Consider the following 22,179-nt stretch of genomic DNA (forward strand, 5'->3'; position numbering starts at 1 on the left):
ACCTGGCTTCCAGTCATATACAAACCATAATTTTGCATGTATTTTTAACTTTTGTCATTATGAAGGTATATGTGTCAATGTGGGAGGACAGAACATATTTCACTGAGCAGTTTGCTAGCTTGATTTACAACATTTAAATATGTACATGTGTGGTATGTGGGCCTCCACTTGTGCTCATGCCCCAGGTCCGATCATTGTTAGAGGTGGGCAGGACCCAGCAATGACAGAAGAAAGTTAGCCTGCAGCTATGAACAGAAGCCAAACCAACAGCTCTAACTTGCTCCTACTACAAACTAAAATGCCATCCTGGAAGCTTCATGTGAGGACCTGATGCAGTCCCTAGAGGGAGTGGTGAGTGCCTCATATACTTTGCCTTCCTGGGCCATAGTCCCCAGGGCCCTACAAGCCCATCCCAGTCCAGGGGTATATAGCCCTGTGGCCTCAGTGGGCACTCAGCTCTCACCAGGTTTCATACACCTAATATATTTCACTGTTCCAAATGTCAGGGTGTGTCATGAACTTGCATTTGGTTTCCTTGCAGTAACTCTTGCGGTGCCGCCTTTAAGTAAACAGAGCAATCTTATAACTGCACTTCACTCCCGCATTGGGAAAGGACTGTGCAGTTTGACAAAAGGCTTTCAGAGCACTCCTCAATGCGGTGATATTCCCCATGGCTATTATGTTGTTACGTCCTGCCTGTCCCCTTGTAGGGAGGTTTGGCTGCTGGTTGAGGGCTATGAGGATACAGAAGGGAACTAGCATTCCATCTGGGAGTAAGCCTTAGGGAGAAAGGAACTCTTAGAGATAGGGTAAGTGGTGGCAGCTGAGAAAGGAGAAAAAAGCAGGATACATCACCAGTTTCTAAGGGAATGAGAGAAAAGGGTATCAAAATGCCAAACTGAGGATAAAGATTGAGCTGCAGAAGGCCCTGCAGGATTTCCAACTTTGATTGTATTTTTTTTGCAGCTCCCTCCAAGAAAACATGACAACTGTACATTTCATGCTATTGCCTATTAACATGATGGATAAATGGACAGCTAACATAAAACAGAGTTCCTGACATCAAAGGATACTTTTAGCTACGGTTGAGCATCCTTAAGGAACTTCAATACCCTTTCCATAGATAGCAGCTCAGAAAAGCAGAATGCTATCTTTGTATGAAATTAAAAACCATGGAAGATAGACTGGGTTCATCAGAAAGGTAGCAGCAAAGAAAGAATGAAAACTTCAAGTAAGGACATAAAAGGGTTTAAAAATAATTCTGATACTAAAAAAAGGAACTCTGATACAAATACAACAGGTAGAAAGTCAACAGCCCAGTGCTTAATAGCAAAGGCAGACTAGTGAACCACATTAATCAACCTAGGACACAGATTATCAACAACATTTGAAACTCAGATTAACAGGAACAAATAAGGTACCGGAGTGGGAAGCATTTTTACAGCCAGTAACAAAAGTTTTCATCTTTGCTTAAATAAGACTTCAAAAGGATTCCACAAATCAACCAATAAGTGAGTTCACCAAAAAAAAAAAAAAAAAAAAAAAGATTAACTTTAAGAAATGCAAGGCAGGGCTTCCCTGGTGGAACAGTGGTTAGGAGTCTGCCTGCCAAGGCAGGGGACACGGTTTCAAGCCCTGGTCCGGGAAGATCCCACATGCCGCGGAGCAACTGGGCCCTTGTGCCACGACTACTGAGCTTGCGCTCTAGAGCCCACGAGCCACAACTACTGAGCCCACGTGCCACAACTACTGAAGCCCGCGAAACTAGAGCCTGTGCTCCGCAACAAGAGAAGCCACCGTAATGAGAGGACTGTGCACCGCAACGAAGAGTAGCCCCCGCTCGCCGCGACTAAAAAGAAAGCCCACGCACAGCAACGAAGACCCAACGCAGCCAAAAATAAATAAATAAATTTATTTTAAAAAAAGGAGAAAGAAATGCAAGGCACAGTGACCACACTTCTGATCTGTTTTAAGATGAATCAGCATTTTCTACCTGAGCAAGTAGAATGCAGTTAGCACTTGGGTGATTTTAAAGACTCTTTAACAGTTGCCTTTAATTGGCTGATGAAATAGCAGAACAGTGTGGCTGAAAGCCAATGTTTATTTTTACCCGTTACCTGTTTTATTAATGGGATTGTGGGCCACTGGGCCTCCAGGAACACACAAATATATTTAAATATCCCACACTGTAATTAAGAGGTGCAGAGAGGATTAGAGCAAATTAAGCGGCTGTTGTACTTGCCATTGGTTTAGTCAAGGCCAGGCATTTTGATGCTCTCATAGCAGAACCCGGCAAGTTTTACTTCAGAAATCTACAAAATATGGAATATATTTTCTTGCAGAGCAAGGGTTTTAATAAATGGGTCTCCCCCCCAAATAAAAATTATACATAAATAAAAATATCCCAAGTGAATGCTCCTACAATGAAAGAAGAGATTCCCTTAGCCAGAAAAGGAAAAATGTATCAACAATAGTGTCAGTTAAAGAAACTGAATCTTGAGACTCTATTAATAAGGGACTCAAAATGAATCAAACTTCCATGTAACTCTCATCCAGACACAGGGCTTTCTTCTCCTAGGTGAGTCAGAACTTCTGCCTGAGTTTTTTAAAGGGAATAAAAATAAAGTGATCACCCAACAGATGACCTGTTCAATAACTAAAGCATCAGAAATATTTGCAGAAACAGAGAACAGAGCCTTTTAAGCAAAGACTAGAGTATAGGTTCCTAAGCCAGCAGTGTTTCATTTTTTTTGTTTGATTTTACCAAACCCATTGTAACTAAATGTTAGCTTAATTTTAAAATAGTACATGTAAGTAGACTTTTTGCTTTGATTGCTCAGAATCAACATTACCATGCTTGAGATTACTGCCAGTGCTGGTCTCCTATGAATCTTCATATCAAAGAAAAAGCAAAATGGAATGAGGGCAGGGCAAAATGGAATGAAATCTGGAAACACAGTGTTTTGACCCAAGCAGAGGACAACATTGCCTTTGCCCTAGCAACTCTGGAGAAGTGCTTAAAAAAGACAAGAAAGAAGATCTAAGTACTTACGAGGACCCTGGACTTGCAGTGGGAGGGGGGCCTGAAGAAATGAAAGAAAAACAAAAGAAACAGTCAGTCTGGGTTATAGGAGGGTGAACATCAGGACAGTCAAACCATTACGGACTAAAGTTCTCAGCCACCCCGAGGTGATATTTATTTTTCTGGAATTTATTATTTTGCTCCAGCTCCCCCAACCACCTCTATGAAAAAACATACCAGTGAGACTGTGTCTATATCCCACAGTTCAGAGCCTGAAAAATGCTAAGACAAGGGCTAAAAAATGAGTCAGAGTAGGCATCCTCACGAGATGCAGTGAGTTTCAGTGGGAGGCTGAATGAGCATGAGGACGTTCATTGCAACAGCAGGCGGGGGTCTGTGATGGCAGCTGGACAGAAAAGGGGCCTGCGTGCTGGAAATCTTCCCAACTTCTCTGGACAGGGAACATTCTTGTTGAGAAGAATTCACTGATGCGGTGACTTAGAATTGGGGCTGAGGTCAGACCTATCTGGACCCTGCTGCTCTGCAGTTTACTGGCTGGGTGACCGTGATCATAGTACTTAACTGCTGGGCCTTGGTTTACTTATTTCTAAAATGGGTACAAGAGGACCAGCTTCTGTGTTGCTGGGCACACCCAGGACCTCCTCACCCCCGCGGAGGCTGAGGGCCAAAGCCCATCCCCAGTAGGAAGCCGCTTACCGAACTTGACAAACAAGACTCCAGTGGTAGAAACCACCTTCTTGCCATTCGTCGCCACGCACTGGAAGTAGCCCGTGTCTGTGGTGTCGAGGTTTCTAATCCGTAGCCGAGAGCCGTAGTTGGTTGCCCGAAAGGAGATCCTCCGGGGCTCCTGGACCACAGGTGCATCATTTTTGAACCAGCGGATAGTGGGAGGCGGATTCCCAGAGACTTTGCAGTGCAGTTCTGCCGTCTGCCCCAGGGACGTGGTGATGTTATTCATCGGTTCATCGAGGGCCAGGTAAGACTCTGTGCACAGGGAGAAGCAGGCAGGTGAGAGGGGCAGACTGCTGGAGAGTACCTCCAAGCAACCCAAACTCACTCTGTGTGCCCCAGACCACAGAGAGACTGAACAGGAGCGGCATGGTGGAGACAGACAAGGGATGGTTGAAATCATCCCTTTACCGAGACCCTGTGACTACTAAACAATCACCCATAGAGTCTGCTGCTTGGAAGGAAATTTGTTACTAACCATGGTATAAAACCCAAAGTTTTCAAATGACAATGCGGTACCCATGGATAAATTTCTCGGCCAAGACAAGATGAGCTTTTGTGTTTCGGAGTATAAAAAAAAAAAAATACATGCTTCTTGTTACAAACTCAAACAATACAGTGAAAAAGAAAAAGAAGTAAAATTTACATCATCCCGAAATGACATCCCTCTTAACATTCTGGCAAAGATCCTACCAGTTTGTCCACTTTTGATAAGAGAGAAAGTATGAAAAACTGGAAAGGTAGGAGCAATATATTTATATCCACATGGCCCAAGACTGGGAAGGATGCTGAAAATCTTCCTGTCAGTGATGATATAATAAGGGTTATGAAGGCCAGGCTGCTGGCAGACAAAGTGGTGAGAGGCAATGAAATGATTTCCATAATGTTACTCATGTCAACCGCAACCCATTACAATATATTATTCTATGCATTCAATTTTTAATTGAGATATAATTTATATTCTATGAAATGTATCAGTCTTAATTGCACAGCCCCACGAGCCTTGACAAATGCATGTACCCATGTAACCGATGCCCCTATCAAGATATAGAACAACAGAACATCATCAGTATCCCAGAAAGTACCCCCAAGATCCTTAGTAGTGAATCCCTGCTCCACCCCCTCTACCTGGCAAAACTGTGAGAGGATTAAAATTAAATCAGATGAAAAGCAAAAAAATAAAAAATAAAAATTAAATCAGGCAAGGCATGGGAAGCATTTAAACTAGTATATGGCGAAAAGTAAGCACTCATATATATTAATCAGTTTTCTATTATTTTTATAATAATAACAACTTCTGTGCAATGCCTTTTACTCTGTCTCCTGTTATCCTCTAATAACCCTGTGAGGTAGGAAAGGCACAGGAAGTATCATGATGCCCAGCTGCAGGGGAGATGTCTCAGAGATTAGCTGACTTGCCCTGTGGTCACACAGTAAGATGTACATTGTGCCCAAAGCTTCTAGCACTAACGACTTTGTGTCCTCAGGCTCAGCCTAGCACCTAAACAAAGTTCAACTGAGCCAAGCTGGTTAGTACAGTAGTAAGAACAGATAGACTCTAAGTCCTGCCACATGCCAGGGGCTTTACTTTAGTATTTACCTGCCCTATAACTCCACAAGGGAGGAGGAATTGTCATCGCTGCTCAACAATGAGGAGACCTAGGATCAGAGAGGTTAAGTGACTTGCCCAAGGCCACACAGCTGAGCCAAAGGCTGGTTCAGCTCTCTCTGGCTCAAAAACCTAGCTCTTTCCACCCCATCCGATTGCTTTGGTAGCCTGAGTCACACTGAGGAGGGGAGACAGAATTCAAACTTCTTCCTTAAAGAAGAGCTGGGGTTTACACATATCCACACACCCACAGGGCTGTGATCTTCCCCTAACTCCAGCCAGGATTGTCTGGTTCATGGGTCTAACCTTTAGCTATGTGTTCTGGCTGGTGTTATGGTTTCCCTCCAGAAGCCAGGTACCTCACTGACCTGATATCCTCTGATAGGCCCTTCTCCTTGAGGCTACCTCCTGTTTCCTGTCCTTTCTGTAGCATGGGTCCAGCTTTGAGTTGGAGGTGAAACAGGAGGGAAGGGGGCAGGGCACAGCCTTTAAAAGAATGACATAGCCATAGGACATGACAAAAAAAAATGACATAGCCATAGGACATGACCATGTTAGAAACAACTAGGTCCAAGATGGCAGAAGATTCGACTTCCAGTGGACCTAGAGCCTCATTATACGCTCACTGTAATATATTAGCATCTAAATGACACACCCACCAGTGCCATCACAGTTCTGAGGCTAACCGTAAAAGGCCAAAAAATGGGCGGTGGCCCAATTCCTGGAAATCCCTGCCCCTTCTCCGAAAATAGTTGGAATAATCCTCCCGCTCATTAGCATATAAAATTACCCAGCCCATAAAAACTAACCACCCCATGTATCGGGTCCTCTCACCTTCTGAGATGGCCCACACTCTGTCTGTGAAGTCTGTTTCTCTCTAAATAAATCCACTTCTCACCTATCACTTTGTCTCTCACTGAAGTCTTTCTGCGACAAGACATCAAGAACCTGAGCTTCATTAAGTCCTGGGACCAGGTGTGTGATCTCAATTAAAAGACTGTGTTTCAAGTCCTAACCTGGGTTTGGCAGGGTTCGAGTCCTGGTGTGTGGGTTCGAGTCCCAATCTGAGTTGCACGGTTTCAGAGAGGTCTCCACAGTGGCAAGAGGTGCCGTCACTCAGGTACTCCCACAGCCTGGCTCCCTCTCCCAGATTTCTACCTCCTTTAAATATCAAAGCCAGCCAACATCAACCACACTCCCCAGAGGCCAGGATGACAGTGTCTACCTGTGCATCTCAGAGGTTGACATGACTGTTGAGTTTTCGTCAAGAAAACAAAAGTCAATTCTACTTTATTTCTTTGGTTCTTCCCCCATAGGAAGTTGCTACTGAAATCCCAGCAAGCTTTTTGGCCAAGCCCTCATAGCGTAAAATATAAAAGGATGAGCTGGAACTTTAAACTGTTTCTTTTGCCTCCAAACCCCAGTTACTTTGCATGATACTACAATCACAGACACACAGTTCTTCAAATTTTTTCTTCTAGGAACATAAATTAGCCCAGAGACAGAGAGCTCTATAACTGGGTGGAGTATTTCAAGTATTCTCTGAAGGTGTACTCAAATTTCTTGAAAACAAATTAGTACGGGTTGATCCACCAGATGAAATCAACCCTCACAAACTCTGAAGCTAGAATGTCTGAATTCGCATCCTGGTTCTGCTACTTATCAGCTGTGTGACCTTGGGCAAGTTATTCAACCTCTCTGTGTCTCAAATTTTGTTACCTGTGAAATTAGTACAATAATTATATCTCCCTCATAGGGCTACTGTGAGGATTATATTAATTAATGCATGGAAAGTACTTTGAATAGGGTCTGGCACGGAGCAAACAGCATGTGAAAGTTTCTGCTATTATATTAGCTATTTTTTTCTTTTCTTTTTCCTCACAAATAACTTATGCCTAAAAATGGGGAATGATTATCCATCGAACTGATTGGTTTCCTGGCCATGTCCAGTCCTGACTTTACAGAACAGATCCGAGGGATGAGGCCACCTGCCCAAGATCACATAACTAACACACTGCAGGACAGAGTGGTTAATTTGTCCGTGAAGTTCTATATCATATCTACCTAAAACAAAAACAAGGGGGCTTCCCTGGTGGCGCAGTGGTTGCGAGTCCGTCTGCCGATGCAGGGGACATGGCTTCATGCCCCGGTCCGGGAAGATCCCACATGCTGCAGAGCGGCTAGGCCCGTGAGCCATGGCCACTGAGCCTGCGCATCCGGAGCCTGTGCTCTGCAACGGGAGAGGCCACAACAGTGAGAGGCCCGCATACCGCAAAAAAAAAAAAAAAAAAAAAAAAACAAGGGTTACAGGGCATCTTGAAATCAGTGTAATAGCTGGCTCAGGCAGTATGTTTCCAGGGAGAACAAAGGAAATGTAAACAAATCTTTGTGTCTACTGAACAAAGGAGCCTTGCCATAAACACAGGGAATTTGGTTCTAACTTTTTAGTGATAAAGAATAATGTTCAATTTATTTGCCATCTGTAGCTGCTCACTTAATAAGTAAAACAAGCAAATGATCTGGTCCTCAGTTTGGCAAAGACTGGAAGCATCAGAAACACATTTGGCCTAAACAACACGAAAGCATTTTGTGACTGGAATAAAATAAAATAAAAACGCATGTCTGAATCATTGCTATCAGCCTTGTTGTTAACAAGCCTCTGGCCGTGATCCATTCTCTTCCCAGAACTATCTGGATCCTCCTGGAGCAGCCTCATGGGCCACACTAGGGGACCCACTCTCTGTTCTACACCCAGCACTGGCGTGACCACTGCAGGTTATGGACTAGTCATTTCTTTCAGAGAACACCTGGGCATCCCAGCGAAGCAGCCCAGGGCAGAGGAAATCTGTAAACTGGACCTGATACCAGTTTGCCACCACCTAGCTGCAACTGGGCTTTGGAGTCATGATCTATTACATGGGCCTGTGCGGTCTGCACCTACTGAAATAGTGTAAATTTCCATATGGGCCTCAGCTACAGAAGCACTGGATGGCAGTGTGGACTAAGAATGCCGCCTGCCATATCAGTAAACAAGATGTGGCGGCCATTGAGCCGTCAGCCACTACAGCTGAATTCCTCTACCACCCCCCCAACCCCAATGGTACATCCTGAAAGGATTCAGGATGGAGAAAAAAAAGAGATTACTGGCCCTAGATAGTTAAGCTGCATAGCAAAGGAATAATTTCATTAAGTCCAGGCTCTTGCATCTTCCCCTACAGAAAAGCACTAAATTCATTCATTAACTTGAGATATCTGGTTTTTCTTTAATTAGCAGTAATCTTTTGATGTTCTGACTACCTGGTTCTGTTGTTGTTGTTCATTTGGTTTTGGGGGGCTTTTTTTTGGGGGGGGTAAGTTCCTATATGTCCTGGCTCCTCCCATACCTCTGAAACTGTCCCTGAGAGCTACCTAAGAGGCTGTATCCCGGGCTTACGTCTTCAGTAAGTCTGCCAAATAAAACAATTGTCAGCTTTTAGGTTGTGCAGTTTTTTCAGTCGACAGCAGATAGCAGGTACTGACTGAGTCTGAATGCCAGAAAAAGCATTTTGGCCTGTACGTTTAAGCCTGGCTATTCATACTGTTAAAAAAGGCCCAGGGCTTCCCTGGTGGCGCAGTGGTTGAGAGTCTGCCTGCCGATGCAGGGAACGCGGGTTCGTGCCCCGGTCTGGGAAGATCCCACATGCCGCGGAGCGGCTGGGCCCGTGAGCCATGGCCGCTGAGCCTGCGCATCCGCAGCCTGTGCTCTGCAATGGGAGAGGCCCCAACAGTGAGCGGCCCGCGTACTGCAAGAAAAAAAAAAAAAAAAGGCCCAAAGTGGAGTCACTTGTGCTAAGTCCACATCACCAAACCGAGACTTAATACCTAACTTAATTACACTTTCAACCTCTCCCAGGAATGGACTCTTAAACCAATCAATCTGGAATTACCTAGTCAGCACCAGTGAGGTGATCTGCCTGATAGACCCCTGCTGTGCCCTAAAAGTGACCTTGCCACAAACAATCTACTCTTTGCTAGGAACAACCCTGTTCTGCCCCTTTCTGCCTATACAAGTCTTTCATTTTGTACAGCTCTTCAGAACTCCTTTCTATCTGCTAGATGGGATGCTGCCTGATTCATGAATTGTTGAATAAAACCAATAAGATTTAAAAAATTTGTTCACTTGAAATTTGTTTTTTAACAATATTTTTTTCAGTGGCTTTATTCAATACCTCTGACAATGTGTGCTTGAGCTGTGGAAGCTTTCTCATCCTTCTTTCCCTGCTTTTGTGGACCACAAATGTTGAGATGGCAGACTGGTGAGTGGGAGGTGGGATATAATCTGGCTGGAGAGAGAAAAAATTCCAATTCTGCTGACTCCACCTCTAGCTCTGTGTCTCTGAATGAACTATGTCTCCCAGTGGGGGTACTAGTAATAATGATGATGGTGACAATGACAATGATGATGATACAATATAATGATGATAATAGTTAACATCTAAAGGGTACTTATTACCACGGCAGGTGTTGTTACAAACCATTATTATTGTCCTCATTTTATACATGAGATATCTAAGGCACAGGGATGGTAAAAAAGCCATCCAAGATCACATAGTAAGTAGAAGTGAGACAAAACAATTATTGATTCAGATTTAGATTGATTTAGATTTCAGTCTAAATCCCAGCAAATTATTTTGTGAATATCGACAAACTGATTCTAAAGTTTATATGAGAGGCAAAAGACCCAGAATAGCCAACATAATACTGAAGGAGAAGAACAAAGCTGGAGGACTGACACTACCCAACTTCAAGACTTGCTATAAAGCTACAGTAATCAAGACAGTGTGATACTGGTGAAAGAATAGACAAATAGACCGATGAAAGAGAATAGACAGCCCAGAAATAGAGTCCAGTGGACTACCTATATATAATCAACTGATCTTTGACAAAGAAGCAAAGTCACCACAAAGGAGCAAAGACAGTCTTTTCAACAAATAGTGCTGAAACAACTGTACATCCACATGCAAAAATGAATCTAGACACAGCCCTTACACCCTTCACAAAAATTAACTCAAAATGGATCACGGACCTAAACATAAGATGCAAAATTACAAAATTCCTGGAAGATAACATAGGAGAAAACCCAGATGATCTTGAGTATGGAAATGACTTTTTAGATATGACAACAAAGACATGATCTATGAAATAAATAAATGATAAACTGGACTTTATTAAAATTTAAAATGTCTGTTCTGCAAAAGACAATATCAACAGAATGAGAAGACAAGCCACAGACTGGGAGAAAACATTTGCAAAAGACACATCTGATAAAGTACCAAAATATACAAAGAACTCTTAAAACTCAACCATAAGAAAGCAACCCCAATAAAAAATGGGCCAATACTTTAACAGATACCTCACCAAAGAAGAAAAATGGCAAAGAGACATATGAAAAGATGTTTCACATCATATGTCATCAGGGAAACGCAAATTAAAACAATGAGTTACACTAAACACCGATTAGAATGATCAAAATCCAGAACATTGACATTACCAAATGCTGATGAAGACATGGAGCAACAGGAACTCTCTCTCATGGCTGGTGGGAATGCAAAATGTTACAGCTACTTTGGAAGATAGTTTGGCAGTTTCTTACAAAAATACAAATACTCTTACCATATGATCCAGCAATCTCACTCCTTGGTATTTACCCAAAGTAGTTGAAAACATGTCCACACAAAACCCTGCACATGGATGTTTGTAGCTTTATTCACAATTGCCAAAAGCTGGAAGCAAACAAGCTGTCCTTCAGTAGGTAAATGCATAAACTGTAGTACATCTAGACTATGGAATATTATTCAGTGCTAAAAGGAAATGAGCTATCAAGCCATGAAAACACATAAAGGAAGCATAAATACATATTACTAAGTGAAAGAAGCCAATCTTAAAAGGCTACATATGGCATGATTCCAATTATAGGACATTCTGGAAAAGGTAAAACTTTAGACAGTAGAAATATCAATGGTTACCAGAGACTGGGGTGGGGGGAATGAATGGGCAGAGCACAGAGGATTTTTAGGGCAGTGAAAATACTCTCTCTGATTCTATAATGGTGGATACATGTCATTATACATTTGTATAAATCCACGGAACGTACAACACAAGAGTGAGCTATAATGTAAACTATGAACTTTGGGTGATTATGGTGTGTCAATGTAATTTCACCAATTTTAACAGATGTACGACTCTGGTGGGGAATGTTGATAACGGGAGAGATTATGCATGTAAAGGGGCAGGGTGTATACAAAAAAATCTCTGTATCTTCCCTTCAATTTTGCCGTGAACCTAAAACTTCTCTAAAAGAAAATCTTTAGGGCTTCCCTGGTGGCGCAGTGGTTAAGAATCCATCTGCCAACGCAGGGGACACGGTTTCGAGCCCTCGTCCGGGAAGATCCCACCTGCCGCGGAGCAACTAAGCCCGTGCGCCACAACTACTGAGCCTGCGCTCTAGATCCCGTGTGCCACAACTACGGAGTCCACATGCCACAACTACTGAAGCCCACAAGCCTAGAGCCCGTGCTCCGCAACAAGAGAAGCCACCGCAATGAGAAGCCCGTGCACCACAACGAAGAGTAACCCCCGCTCAATGCAGCTAAAAGAAAGCCCGTGTGCAGTAATGAAAACCTAATGCAGCCAAAAATAAATTTTAATTACTTAATTAATTAATTTAAAAAACAGTAATTCTTTAAAAAAAAAATCTTTAAAAAATTATTTTGGCTCCAGAGTCCTTGTTCCAGGACAGAAGTTCTCAAACGTCTTGGTTTCAGAACCCCCTATACACTCTTTAAAATATTGAGGACCCCCAAGAGAAAATTTTAAAATATTTGTTTACTAATTTATTTGAAAATAATCTCATTACTTGTTAACAAATATTGTCATGAAAAATAACTATATTCCCCCCTGCACCTCCTGATACACATGCAAATAGTGAAAAGAGTGGCACTGTTTTCTATTGTCATTGATCTATCATTTGGCTTAAGACCAGACAGCTGGACTCTCCTCTTTCTGCATTCAATCTATTGAGATATGTTGTTTTGGTTGAAGTATACGAAGAAAATCTGGCTTCATACAGTTGGAAAAGAGAGGGGTATTTTTATAGCCTTCTCAGATAATTTAGGATAGTATTCTTTGATACTAAACCAAAATTTGACAAATGGTAGTTTCTTCTTTTTTTTGACATTTTTAAATTGAAGTATAGTTGACTTACAATGTTTCAGGTGTACAGCAAAGTGATTCAGTTATATATATATATTCTTTTTCAGTTTTTTCCATTATAGGTTATTACAAAATATGGAATATAGTATGCTGTGTTATACAGTAAGTCCTTGTTTATTTTATATACAGTAGTGTGGATATGTTAATCCCAAACTCCTAATTTATCCCTCCCCCCCTTCCCTTTTGGTAACCATAAGTTTGTTTTCTATGTTTGTGAGTCTATTTCTGTTTTGTAAATAAGTTCATTTGTATCATTTTTTTAGATTCCACATATAAGTGACATCATATGATATTTACCTTTCTGTTTGGTTTACTTCACTTAGTATGATAATCTCTAGGTTCATCCATGTTGTTGCAGATGGCATTATTTCTTTCTTTTTTAATGGCTGAGTAATATTCCATTGCACATATATTCCACATCTTTATCCATCATCTGTCAGTGTATATTTAGGTTGCTTCCAGGTCTTGGTTATTGTAAACAGTGCTGCTATGAACATTGAGGTGCATGTATCTTTTCCGGATATAGGCCCAGGAGTGGGACTGCTGGATCATATGGTAACTCTATTTTTTGTTTTTTAAGGAACTTCCACACTGTTTTCCATAGCGGCTGCACCAACCAATACATTCCCATCAACAGTGCAGGAGGGTTCCCTTTTCTCCACACCCTCTCCAGCAGACAAATGGTAGTTTCTTAAAGAATAGTTGTGATGTGAAATCTGAAACCATACTAGTGAATTTTTCATAATCTGTTATATTAAAATGGATTGATTTATCTTGCACGTTGAACAGATCTTTTATCCATGTGTGATTTTTTAACACCATGCCCTGTTCATTTAGAAAACATTGGTTCAGAGTTACATAGATCTTCCAGATATGAACACATTTAATCATGTAATATAGAAAAATCACATTCATTAGTATCACCATCTATCTCATTAGTAAAGATTGGGAAACTGTCAAGCTCTTGGTGGTGGCTAAAAGTTTTCCAAATTTTAAATTTTTGCTGGAAAGCTCAAATTTTATTATTGGCAACTAATACTATCTCCTGTTTCCTTCAAGTGTCAGGCTCGTTTTGTTTATTTTAGAGAATAATTAACCATAGTTTGATTGTCAATCATTCTTTCAAGTAATAAAATGCTTTTCTTTGTGACAACCATAGTGTTTCACCAGTCAGCACGACTGCTTATGTATACTTCCCATTTTGCCATACAAAATATTAAAAAAGACATGTACCTCATGGGTCAAGATTTAGTTAATAATTTTTGCTGCTTCATCAAAGATATTCTTAAGTGTAATTGGCTTTTCTTTTTTTTAAATTGAAGTATAGTTGATGTACAACATTATATAAGTTACAGGTGTACAATACAGTGATTCACAATTTTGGCTTTTTTTTTCTAAACTATAAGTGTGTGGTGGTGGAGAATACAGTAATTTCTAGTACAGTTTAGTACAGTTTGTTACCACTGTTTTGACTCATGCTTAGGCCCCAGAATTTTTACCATTGCTTTTACACAATCAGGATGGGTAAACTGAAGTTCAGAGAACTTAAAGACCTATCCTAGACCTGTCCCAACTAATCAAAGCTAAATCCAGGATTTGGACTCCAAGCTCAATGCTCTTTCCTTCACACTCCACAGCTGCCCTCTGCCACCCCTATGGGTATTGGACCAGTGTGAGGTTCTCAGAACAAAATGATTTAGCTCAAGTCCTGAATACCATAAGCTAGGCTTGCATGGTCTGTTTTCTATTTCTGAATAAGCAACTTGGGATTTGGGGGCAATCTTAAGTGATTTTTGTAGGTCTGGGCAAAAGTTTGGGACTCTGAATAAAAAAAAAGATATTTATGCTTTTTAAAATGTATGAAAAGAAAATGCCAGGATTCTTTCAGTACCACCATTTCCTCCATTACCCACAGAAAGTGATGATCATAGCTAACATTTTTCTGAGCATTTACAAGGTTCCAGGCACCATTTTAAGCACCTTGTACACATTAACTTATTTAATCTTGAAAACAATCCTGAGGTAGACACTATTCTTACCCTTTTTTCAGAGATAAGGAAATGAGACACAGAGAGGTTAAGTAATTGCCCAAAGTCATGCAGTTAGAAAGTGGCAGAGCCAGGACCCAAACCCAGACCTTTGGACACAAGAGACCGTAATATTAGCCAATGCACCGTTTCCCAGTAAACCCACACTTTAGTCTTTCATTGTTTCCTATTACCCCTGACCAGGACTATGGAATAGTCTTGCCCTTTTTAATGAGTCCATCCAGCAGGAGACAATACCCACTGGTACGGAGAACAACTCATCACTACCAGTTTCTTACGTTGTAAGTGGAAGCCATCATGGAGAGGGAGCTTTTTAAATACACCACAGGCATTGTTCATCCTGACGCTTAATCAACTTAAGAAGTGAGCTGCGAGAAAAAAGAAGTTAGTTTATGAGCTCTCTGGGAATTGAGACTCTATTTCCTCCTTTTCGTAGTCCCCCCAGCACTCCACGTGTTAGATGGTGAACTTCGTAGGCATTTAATAAATGCTGGTTGATTAAGTAAATGGAAGGCTCAAGTGTGTTTCAGGCAAATGAGCTTTGGAGACACCCCATTTATTACTCACCCATTTGACAAGATGTCCCATTCACAAATCCCTCCCAACATTTATACTTAATTTTCAAAGTACCCTCCCCTTCCCCCCCACTCCCCGGGAGGGAGGCGGGGCCAAGAGTTATATTGCCATTCTGACAGGTGAGAGAAACCCAGATATAAAAAGTTTAACAGTCCTTTGCCATGGCAACCCAGCCAGTCAGCCAGGGAGCCAGTCACAATTAGGCTCAGGGCCTGCATCTCAGTATCAAAGAGGCACATGCCAAATGCTAGTCCCCTTCAGGACCGATCCTATTCAGAAGAGGGAGGGGGTTCCCGACATGAAATAAAATGCTTAGCTAAACATAAAGGAAGGCTGCCAAACATGGTTAGGTCATCGCATTTGACTTTGAGAGAACATTCTGTTCATGCTATCAACCTGCATTCACTTTCAGCACACTTCACCATAAATATTTCTGACTCACTATCTCAGGAAATATTTTTTATCTTAATAAACTCAATGCAAAACATAATCTAAATCGGCTTGCACATTCTTGACTCACAGCCACAAGCTGCATTTAATAAAAATCAGTGGAAATAGCAGGGGACTTCTGAATAACCGCAGTTCGTTATCTGACAGGAGGCTGCTGGGAAGTTCCGAACACACGGAGAGCAGGAGGTCGGTAAGCTGAAGGTATGGAGAGAGCCAGAGACCACCGGATGACCCCACTTGGTGGATCTTAATTTCCACTGATGAGCTTCACTCGAGGCGCTATTCGGGACAATGAAATGCGGCATGGTAATTAAGAACATGGCTCTGGAGTTGGACTGCTTGGCCCCACATCTGAGTACCACCTCTCACTTGCTGTTTTTTTTAACCTCCCTTAGCCTCAGTTTCCTCAACTGTAAAATGGGGCTAATAACTCTCTAGTTACCCTAAAGTGTTGCTGAGGTTAAATGAGATCATCCTTCTCTGAAACATCAAAAACATTCACTACAGGGAGCTAGAGCCAGAGATTCTCAGCCCTCATGGAACATCGCTATCACCTAAGGAATAATAATAAAAAAAACTCCACTGACACCTGGGTCTGACCCCTAGAAGTTCACATTTAATTGATCCTAGGTGGAGTTCAGGTATTAGCATTTTCTTAGATGCTCCCCAAATGATTCTCCTCAGCAGGCAATGTCAATGTAGAACACTTGGCTAGAGCAATTATAGCTACCACTTTCTGACCACTTATTCTTACCTGGCTTCCTGCTAAGCCCTGTTTTTACTGCTCAAAACCTCCAGGAAGATTCTCTACTACATTCCTCATTGTCCAGAAGAAGAAACCAGCGCTGAGACATTAAGCACGTTGCCTAAGGTCACATGACTGATCAAGAGTGAAACCACATCTCCAACCAAGACTTTTGCCTTGAACTGGCCAGTCTTCAAGCCTACGTCTTCAGTCAGGGAAAGAGATGGCTCGATGAAGATAAACATTTTCTGGCTGAACAAAGCTGCTGTAGACCAGGGGGCATGATGGTTAAAAGTCAAAAAAAAAAAAAAACCAAAAAACCCCAGCAAAGCCAACACTCACATTTTCTTAAAAGTTCAAATACTAAAGCATCAAGCTGAGCTCAGCCTTGTGACCTCTATGTAACACGGGCAGGTTTAAAGAGTGTCCATAGCTACAGTGAACCAGGTACCTTTAAAAAGCAAAAGCAGTAGGTGGGGGCATTATCTCAGAATAAAGAAGAGGACTCTAAGGGGAATAAATTAAGCTTATGACAAACAAACAAACAAAAAGCATGTCCATAGCATCAAAGACAACAAATGGTCAACGAAGCAGCTCCTTCTGGGGGAGGAAACTCACATACATCAGAAATGGTTCTGCAAATGTGCACTTAGAGCAAACCTGTAAATCTGGACTAATGAAAAAGGAGCCACCTTTATAGGTTCTTCCTTAGGAAGCATAGAAACTACACCTACTATTTAGAGACTTGTTTTAAAGAATAGGTCATTTTTACAAGTAGGTCAATTGTACGTAAATAGACCCTTAAAAGCTCAGGGAAACTACATTTTCCTCTTAAGTAGTTAAGATTTACAAAGAATGAGAGTGGCTGGCCTCCAGGCTTTAGATTACTTTGTGTCCCAGCTATAATTAATAAAGGTAGGAGGAGAGGGGAATAAACATGTGCTGAACACTGATTCTATCAGGCACTTTACATATATTACTGTATTTTATCCTTTCCAAAACCCTGTCATGTCTGTAGGTTTTTCTAGCCTCGCCTAAAGAAGACACCAAGGCTTATAGAGGTTTTAACATAACTAGGTCAGGGCTGGGATTGGACCCCGTTCTCCCCAACATCCTCCTTCTGTTCCCACTCCCAACTTGTCCCATCTCAATTTACTGTTTTATACCCTAGTATCAGTAAGAACTTCTTCCACCATCAACTCACCTGAATCCATCTGGATGATACCTCCTTGTCATGCAAAGATGCTGTGATCATTACCTTCCCTCATTTTTACTCCTGGAGCAGGTTATCTGATGGGATCGTTGGCAACTGCCAACGAAGGTACTCTAGCGACTTTTTTTTTTTGGTTATAAACTTTTGTGGACTTTGGTGGTTCATTTGAGTATCCATTCTTCTTGACCGTGATGTTTGAACCATTTTTATTATTTGGGCGTATCACTTTATTACTTCATGTTGATCCTGTGTGCATATTTCATTTAAATTTGGAAATAATACGAATACTTAGAAATGATGAGCAGAAACACACTTAACCATAAGAACAATGACTTGATTTTGATATGATTATCCTCTTCTAACTGAAATTCACAAGGATACAAGGTTTCTGGCTTGAGAACTGGTCCCTGCATCTTAGAGAAATAGTCCCAGTCTTGTTTCTGACTCCCTAGGTCTTCATCCATTTCAACTGTAACATGGTCATTTTTTTTTAACTAACCCGCCTCTCCTGTCCTTCCTCCCCCGCCACCCATTTTCAGCTGAATGCTACAACGGTAAGTAATTCACAGGCCTAAGAATTCTTCAGGTACAGGATAGATCTACATCCCAAGGCATCCCTAGCAGCTTCTCCCAGCCCTCCAAAACCAAACCAAATAATACCAGCAAAACCACCAGCTATTACCTCATTTCACTATAACTTAGTAAGGCTCTAACTTAAAAACAACAAAAAGAAAAACTTTTGACTCTTGGGCTCGGGCCCGTTGCAAAGGCAACAGATGCACTTTCAGCCCTGCTAGGGAGCCCTGTGTGAGGAAGAACCAAGCCACATTCAGGGCCTTCCGAGACCGAGTCACTGTATGTCCACTGTCGTGCTGTGAAGAGCAGCTTGGCCAGTCAGAACAAATTCTCAAGCATTCAATGGCTCTAAGTAGAGCCTGAGTGGTTTTCCAAAAAATAGGTTGCCATTCTGGCCAAGGAGTTTCTCTTCCTGTGGGGACCGCACAGCTATACCCTCTCAGTTTCCTAAAGTCACATCTTAACTGAACAGGACCCGAGTCCCTTTGTGTGCCACTCAGCCTTCCAACTCCATCCCACGAAGGCCAATATCCCAGTCTCAGGTTTCCCCAGAAAATAAACTTCGGGGAACATGAAAGGGCACACAAACCACTCTTTCCTCCCCTCTCCATTCACTGTCCAGGATTTATGTTTCAAATTTTGAAAGCATCTGCTGACCTAACCACATCTCAGATCTCCTGTTAGTAGGGCAGTGCATCAGAGAAGTTCTTGTCACCCGAATGTCCTCTGTTCTGAATGGAGTGGTTTTGCCCTCAAATTTGGAACCAAATGCCTCAAACATTAGAGATTATTGGCTCTCTGGCTTTTTCCAGAAACCAGAAAAGTACTAAGCCATCTGGAATGAAAACTGAAGTGGGTAATATTTTCTTAGTAGCAAGTGGCAACAATCAAACACACAAGACTGAACACTGGGGATCAGAGCAGGCTTTTTTCATTGTTATAAGCACCTTAAATCAAGCACAGGTTTGCTCTGGAGAGATGTAGAAAATGTTTGATGACTAAATGAACCAATGGATTTAAGCGCCTATGCTCAAATATGTCTCCGCCCGGCTATAGAATCAAACAGTGAAAGTAACAATCATGATCCAGTGTGATCCGAGTACATTTAGCGTGACAGAGGACCACAAGAGAGGGAAACTTAACCTGCTTTCTGGGACAGAGGTGTCAGAGAAGAGTTTCCAAAGGAGGTGATGCTTAGTAATAGGTAAGATTTTTTAAAAGGAAGAGATATGGTCCCTGTCCTTCAGGAGCCCCTAAGATCCTGAAGGAAGGAAGAGGGATCTAATTTGAAAGTACAAGTCAGAGTGAGCGTAAAAGCTAAGTGTGTGGGGCTTCCCTGGTGGCGCAGTGGTTGGGAGTCCGCCTGCCGGTGCAGGGGACGCGGGTTCGTGCCCCGGTCTGGGAGGATCCCGCGTGCCGCGGAGCGGCTGGGCCCGTGAGCCATGGCCGCTGAGCCTGCGCGTCCGGAGCCTGTGCTCCGCAGCGGGAGAGCCCACAGCAGTCGGGGGCCCGCGTACTGCAAAAAAAAAAAAAAAAAAAGCTAAGTGTGTGGTCAAGACAGTGGCGTTGAAGGCGTTCGGGAGAAGGGAGGTGAGTTTAAAATGGGCTGGCTGTGGGAACTGTGTGACTGTGGCAGAGGGGCACGATGGTCCCCTGTGTTTTGTCAGGCAGAATGGGCAAGAGCCAGAGCACAGTGGATGGGGAGAGAAACCCCAGATTTCCTGTCCTCTTGCTGGGAATCTGCAAGCATTTGGGGGAGGGAAGGAGTCCAGAGAAGGGGAAAACAGAAGAAAAATAAGCAAATACTTATGAAACACCTGTGTAGGTACTAGGGAGGTACCCGTCCCACCTCTCCTGGACTTCACAGAGTATTGATGGCAAAGAGACTGATAAAAATAATTGGAACAAGGGAAGATGCCAGAAAAAATGCTGTGATCTGCTCCGGAGGGAGGTGAGCACATCCAGCTGTAGAAATCACAATGAAAGGATTACCCCAAAAGATGAGTATTTAGCTCCCCCTTCTATTTCTTTGCTTTTAAAAAATAATGCTTCAGTGTACACCTTTATGTTTAAATCTTTTTCCCCTTTGTACGATTTCCATAAGTTACACTTCTATAAATGTGCACTCTTTCTTGGCAGGGCCCAAATGTGAGCCTTTTGTCTATTCTTCCAGAGTGCCTAACATATTTCCCAGCACCTAAAAATTTCATGATAAAATGACACCCTGACCCTACCTGCCGACTTAGACTAACTCCTAGGCCACCAGTCCATGATTAGCAAACCTTGTGAGTGATTGTGGCTAGGAGTGGGAAAGTAGTTGGAAAGGATGTAGCTGTCAGTGGGGTCAGAAACTAGCAGTTGCCAGAAAACCATGGCTCCAGACTCAAATGCAAGCTCCTTGAGGCCAGGGATAAAGCATCCTTTCACATCTCCAAGATGTGAAGAAGTAGAAAGCAGAGATGCAGAAACGTCTGCAAATCCACTGACACTCCTCTCATCAAAAGGTAGAGTCTGTGTCTCCATTCCTTGTCCCTGGTGGGGCCTCTGTGACACGTGTGAGTGACTTCTGAGGCCAGGTTAGAAAAGGCTACTTAGTTTCTGCTGGTCTCTCTTGGGGTAGTTCCTCTGGGAGCCTTCAGCTGCCATGTAAGAAGTCCAGTTACTCTGAGGCCACCATGTGGAGAGTCCGTGGAGAGAGAGAAAGAGCCCCTTGGAGCCCCAGCTGTCCCAACCACCAGCTGTTTAAATCCTCTCAGTCCAGACACCAGATATGAGAATGACAAAGCCTTCAAGGTAACCCCAGCCCCAGGTACCATCTGACTGTGACCACTAGAGAGACCCTGAACAAGAACCAGCTACGGAGCCCAGTCAACTCCCAGAACCATGAGAGATATTAAAAATAAGTGATGGCTGTGGAAGGCATCAATTTTAGATCATTTTTTACCCAGCAATAGATAACTGATACACAGTCCCCACTTGAGATTCTAAGGAGTGAAATAAATTCTCCAGGATAGCAGATGTCTGTTGTAGACATGCCTTGTGACAGAGTCTGTGCTAGGAAGTGAAGGTAATGATTCATACACAGCTCCTGCTTTCAAGGGGCTTCCAAGGGAGATAGGAGATGAACACAGATTATTACAGATATTTAAAAAGAGAGGCAGAGAATACATGGCAGGAGTATACTCTGAGAGAGTCCTGGATGAATTTGCTCTGATGATAGGCTAGCAAAGGTAGCCAGGTGCCCTTCAGATGGGAAACCCCATGGAATGAAGTGAAAATAAGTGTATAGAATTTTGATCCTACCACACAGTCAGTTCGTTGAACACAGAAAGCATGATCCCATGACCTGCCATATAGTAGGAGCTTGTGCATTACGTATTTGTTGGATGGATAGACGGATGGCACCAGGGACCAGCCTAGAAAGAGCACTGGCCTATCTGAGAAATGGAGGTCCAGGCTCCAGTCTTGGCTGTGTGATCCTGGGTAAATCACTTCACATCTATAGTCTTCAGTTTCCCCATCTGTCTAATGAGAGGATAGGACTGAGAGATCTCTGAGATTCATTTCCAATTCAAACCTTCAAGATCATGAAAGAGAAAGTATGAACATTCACCTAGTTGTTCACTTGGCCATCTCTGTAATCAAACAAACACATGCTTGAGAGAGTCAAACCATCTTTGTTAAGACTCTGCATGTAGCAGAAGCTAGCTCAAGCTAGTTTAAGAGGGTGAGGAGGGACTGGTGAGGTGGACAGGGAATTTAACATAGGATGCAAGGGTTTTTTGTGGAATTATGACAAGGAGTCCAGAGGAACAGGAACCAGGACTGGAAAGCTGCTGGAAACCAGGTGAACACTCTCCCTCCCACCACCAGTCTCTGGTTTTCTCTATGAACGTGCTTACATCTCCTCTCTTTTGCAAACTGGCTTTCTTGGCTTCT

The 22,179-nt window shown here is 42.5% G+C and overlaps 1 protein-coding gene across 1 annotated transcript in view; it reads right to left on the bottom strand.

Annotated features, from left to right (window-relative positions):
- Positions 1-22,179, bottom strand: part of ROR1 (receptor tyrosine kinase like orphan receptor 1) — a 171,094-nt gene that overhangs the window by 120,979 nt on the left and 27,936 nt on the right. The window contains exons 3-4 of the mRNA XM_060141926.1: positions 3,740-4,027; positions 3,053-3,083 (exon numbers count right to left, since the gene is read on the bottom strand). Coding sequence (XP_059997909.1) covers positions 3,053-3,083; positions 3,740-4,027 — 319 coding nt within the window. The remainder of the gene's footprint in view (positions 1-3,052; positions 3,084-3,739; positions 4,028-22,179) is intronic.

Source organism: Lagenorhynchus albirostris, chromosome 2 (genome assembly GCF_949774975.1).
Source record: "Lagenorhynchus albirostris chromosome 2, mLagAlb1.1, whole genome shotgun sequence".
In the NCBI taxonomy this organism is placed as follows: domain Eukaryota; kingdom Metazoa; phylum Chordata; class Mammalia; order Artiodactyla; family Delphinidae; genus Lagenorhynchus; species Lagenorhynchus albirostris.